The sequence below is a fragment of the Hemibagrus wyckioides genome, linkage group LG12 (assembly GCF_019097595.1).
Source record: "Hemibagrus wyckioides isolate EC202008001 linkage group LG12, SWU_Hwy_1.0, whole genome shotgun sequence".
In the NCBI taxonomy this organism is placed as follows: Eukaryota; Metazoa; Chordata; class Actinopteri; order Siluriformes; family Bagridae; genus Hemibagrus; species Hemibagrus wyckioides.
The window spans coordinates 11,578,550-11,582,841 of NC_080721.1; the positions used below are offsets into that span (position 1 = coordinate 11,578,550).

Here is a 4,292-nt window from a genome sequence, read left to right on the forward strand (position 1 = left end):
ACACCATAGAGTGATATACAGCCTAACACCTCTGAGGTGCACCGCTTTTTAAAAGCCTAGCTACACTATGTTAAATTTTATCCGCTAAGATCCTTGTGGCCCTGTGAGCTACCTCCTTGTGAAATAGCTAGCAGAAGAACTTTGCGGAAAGCTGAGTGAAAAAATTTCCCTGTAATCTACAAAATATTACTTATTTAATTGTATTAAGTGTGCAAGCTAGCTAGAAAGGAGAGCAGGAAATGGCTAAATGAATGAATTAATGATATTTTGGCACTTCCATCATGTGTGTGTGTGTGTGTGTAGTCTGCATGTTCTCCCTGTGCTTCAGGGGTTTTCTCCTTCAACCCAAAGCCATGTGGTGTATTCTGATTGTCAACTTTAAATTATCCAGTGTGTGTGTGTGTGTGTGTGTGCTTCAAGGGTTTTCTCAGGGTTTTCCAGTTTCCCCCTGCAGTCCAAAGACATGTGGTGTATTCTGATTGTCAACTTTAAATTATCCAGAGTGTGATAGTGAATGTTAATGTGCTGTGTGTGTGTGTGTGTATGCGTGTGTGCACATTAGGGGTTTCCTCATGGTTCTCCGGTTTCCTCCATCAGTCTGAAGGCATGTTGTGTATTCTGATTGTCAACTTTAAATTATCCAGTGTGTGTGTGTAATAGTGAATGTTAATGTGCTGTGTGTGTGCACATTAGGGGTTTCCTCAGGGTTCTCCAGTTTCCTCCATCAGTCTAAAGGCATGTGGTGTATTCTGATTGTCATCTTTAAATTATCTAGAGTGTGTGTGTGTGTGATAGTGAGTGTTAGTTTGTTGTGTGTGTGTGTGTGTGTGTGCGCGCTTCAGAGGTTTTCTCAGGGTTCTCCAGTTTCCTCAATCAGTCCAAAGACATTTGGTGTATTCTGAATGTCATCTTTAAATTATCCAGTGTTTGTGTGTACAGGATTATTTTATTACTCTAAACTACTTTTTTCTTAATGTTTAAAAGAAATGTAAACTTTTTGTTCCATGTCTTCATTTGTGTGTGTGTGTGGGTGTGGATATGAGCTCAGTCTATTAAAATGGCTTACATTTTGTATTTAATCTCAAATTTTAAGTGTAAAACAAGAATCCATGAAAAGAAGTGTAAGGTTTTTTGCCTTTTATTGAAAACTAACCCATAGGGTTCAAATACAAAAACATAATTTATGATACAAAAAAAACCCAAAGCAATACATCATATCATAAAATCTCATACAATTCGATTCAATATGAAAGGCCATCGCTGGGAAAAATAAAGACATCAATAACATTCACGAAGAACACAGTGCATTTCCTGATCTGGCTAACAATAACACAAAGCACCCTGACGTTGGCACTTTAGGTGTCAGGATGTCGCTTGGCCCCCTAAGTAGGAAAAGTCCAACGTTCAGACACACGGTGCATCGCTGCAGCATCCGTGATGTTCTGAAAGACGTCAATAGACGGGGAAGCAACATAGAAGTGGAAGACGAAATAATAAGGCGCCAAAAAAGTAACACACGAGTAGTCTCTTCAGGCAGTCAGGAAGCAAACTGCATCCTTACGAAAGTGCATCATTACGGAAGCTTCGTTAAAACACTGATCCGCATCGAAATCAATAAAACGGTTCCTCAGAAACAAGTCTCCTAAAACACAAGATCTCTACAGAATGATTGGTAACGTGAGGAAGCTAGAAGTTGCTTTGCGCCCTTGGTTTAGGGAATGTATTTCGGAGTAAATCTAAGCCTTGGTTCAGCAGGAAGCTAAAAGATGGACGGCTTGCAACAGCGAAACGGCTCGCATCAGATCGCGCGCTCGTTCGGTCCCTGAAAGTTCACCACGACGTTCGCTCGAAAAAGGTACACTTGAGCGTCGTGACAGCACAGATACTGAAAACCCGGGACCCCTCTTCATCCCTGGACCCTCCTCGCCCCCTCTTTGTCCGCTTTTTAACTCGTCCTGGGTTGGAGAAAGCGTCTGCGCTTCCTGAATGGTGAGAGAGAAGGAAGACTGGCTTGATCGGAGCAGATAAGCCGCTCAGTAGACAGGAAGCATGCGGGAGTTGCCGTTGTACTCTTCCTCCACCTGTGAATATGATCAAATTTGTTTGTCAGAATGAAACATAATAATAATAATGATTAGGCTATCAAGACTAACTGATATGAAACTTTTATGTAACAGATTGAAACCCACCTCTGAGTATGGTGGAAGTGGAGGGAAGAACTGTGGACTGTTCATGAAGATGGGACTGTCCCCTCCGTCATAGTCGTCCAGCAGTGGCGTGTGCGGCTGATCCAGACGGACGTCGCGCGTTATGTCGCAGTAACTGGGTGGACATGAGGACGGCATGCGCAGGGACACCCAGCTGGTGGAGGCTGTGCTTTCCTGACTGCTCATGCTGTTGCTGCGGCTGCTGAGCCCACTGTAAGGCACGGTCCCGATGACCAGGGGCAGCTCCAGGATCAGCTTCTCACTGCCTGGAATGTGCATGTAGATCTGAAAACATAAGAAAGGATCAGTTAGCAATGCTAACCCCCAGGTGAAGCAGTCATTCCTAGTGTGTATTTGCCATGTAGCGTTATATCACTTACCATGAGGGCGTACTCAACGCGGATGATCCCGCAACCCAGGATGGAGGGTTTGATCTTAGGCACCCGGATGGTCTTCCCAAGCCAGGCGTCACACATCCCTGAGATGATGTGATTCCCACGAACTGAGGAAAGCTTCTGCCTGAACACTTTGGTGTGCCCGTTGGCCTGGTATATCTGTTTGGCCACGATGGCGGCTTTGGGCACCACGATGCGTGAGCAGGTGTTCTCAAACTTGGCATCAATGAAGATTTCTTCTCCTTCGCAGAAGCCACGTCTGTCGATCTTGGCATTCAGAGACACCTGGCCGTCAGGGATGAACATGCAGGTGACCTTCTTCTCCTTCATGCCGCTTGCAGGAGACTGAAAACATCCAGAGATGACAGTTAGCTTGTGATGACAAGTCAAGCTATGTTATAGGTATGATGGATATACCACTTGATATTACAATATTAAAAATGTCCATTACTCACCAGCAAGTCTGGAGTGTTCACATCCAGAGGCTCTTCCACATCGAAGTTTTTCTTGCACTCGACCGCTGGATGAGACGCTCTCTCCATCAAGGCTTTGACGTAGTACTGCACGCTACCGAACTTTCCCTCGTACGAAGAGACGAGCTGCCTGTGGATGGAGAAATGGGAAGTCAGTACATGATGTTCTCTGTGTCACATCTCCGTACCTCAACACCTGCAGTATAGGGAAACAAATCCAGTCATGCTCACCCTTGCTGAGGAAGCTCAAAGCCGAACGTGTATTCGTACTTGTTTCCAGGCCTGAGGATGACTGAGCCATCAGTATCTGTGAAGAACATATAGACTTTTGTTAAACACTGTAAAAGCACCCTTAGTTATTGTGAACTAAAGTCATTAGCATGCATCAATATCCACTTAGCTATCTGTGGTAAAATATTATTTTATGTATTACACAAACATTTCAACCATCCTAAATGAAAGTTGTAACAATGCAAATTGAGACTAAGCTTTCTTATTGATTAAAAGTACATTATTAGCTTGTAGCTAGCAAATGTTTTGGCTATGACAGTCTACTGCAGTACAGTTATCATACTGTTTAGTGCGCTAGTGCGCGCTCCAGGATACGCATGAAGCTAAAGGCAGCCATACTGTTTAGTACGCTAGTGTGCGCCACGGATTGGTAGCTATGGCGACGCACGAGCGCTCACGCGCATAGCGTTCTCCTAGAGCCTACTATAGTATTTAGTATGGAAGGATGCTGCTGCTGTTGTTGTTGTTGATCTCTCACCTGCAGGATGGTCGTCCAGCTGGACCACTTCTTCATACTTTAGATAGTCGATTTCTTCCCGACATCTCTGTTTCCCCTTGGCGTAATCCACTTTAGCACAGCCGACGCCGAGCACTCTCATCGCCGAGACCCGAGTGATTTCGGTCACCTCCACCACGATCTTCCCGGCCACTTTATCCCCGCTGCAGTAAAAAGTCTTGGATGGATCGTTAAACACGATCTGAAAGACCTTCATCCTCTTGGTCATGGCTACCATCTTTGCGTCGATTGAATAACTTACTGCGCTAAATAATAAAAAAATCAGAGCTGATCCAAATGCAACCCTGTACTATAGATATTGATGCAGAAGCACTGACGAAAACTGCCCGTATTGTTTTCCCAAAAGTCGGTATATCTTCACGTGCTATCGTGCATGCTAGGTTCCCCAAAGGTTTACTGAGAGCTAGGC

General features: G+C 44.6%; 1 protein-coding gene across 1 annotated transcript; it reads right to left on the reverse strand.

Moving 5' to 3' along the window:
* Nucleotides 1-1,122: 1,122 nt before the first annotated feature.
* On the reverse strand, nucleotides 1,123-4,292 carry txnipa (thioredoxin interacting protein a). The gene is made up of 6 exons (XM_058404813.1): nucleotides 3,845-4,292; nucleotides 3,307-3,382; nucleotides 3,058-3,205; nucleotides 2,588-2,947; nucleotides 2,190-2,492; nucleotides 1,123-2,081 (listed from the first exon to the last, which is right to left on the reverse strand). The coding sequence occupies exons 1-6, from the start codon at nucleotides 4,098-4,100 to the stop codon at nucleotides 2,034-2,036; spliced, it is 1,191 nt and encodes a 396-aa protein (XP_058260796.1). The 5' UTR covers nucleotides 4,101-4,292; the 3' UTR covers nucleotides 1,123-2,033.

Excerpts from the sequence above, each read along its gene's own strand:
- txnipa (XM_058404813.1), bottom strand. The coding sequence starts at position 4,100 with ATGGTAGCCATGACCAAGAGGATGAAGGTCTTTCAGATCGTGTTTAAC. Across the intron at positions 2,948-3,057 it reads TGAACACTCCAGACTTGCTG|TCTCCTGCAAGCGGCATGAA; the intron begins GTGAGTAATGGA and ends GGATGTTTTCAG. Across the intron at positions 2,082-2,189 it reads CACTTCCACCATACTCAGAG|GTGGAGGAAGAGTACAACGG; the intron begins GTGGGTTTCAAT and ends TCATATTCACAG.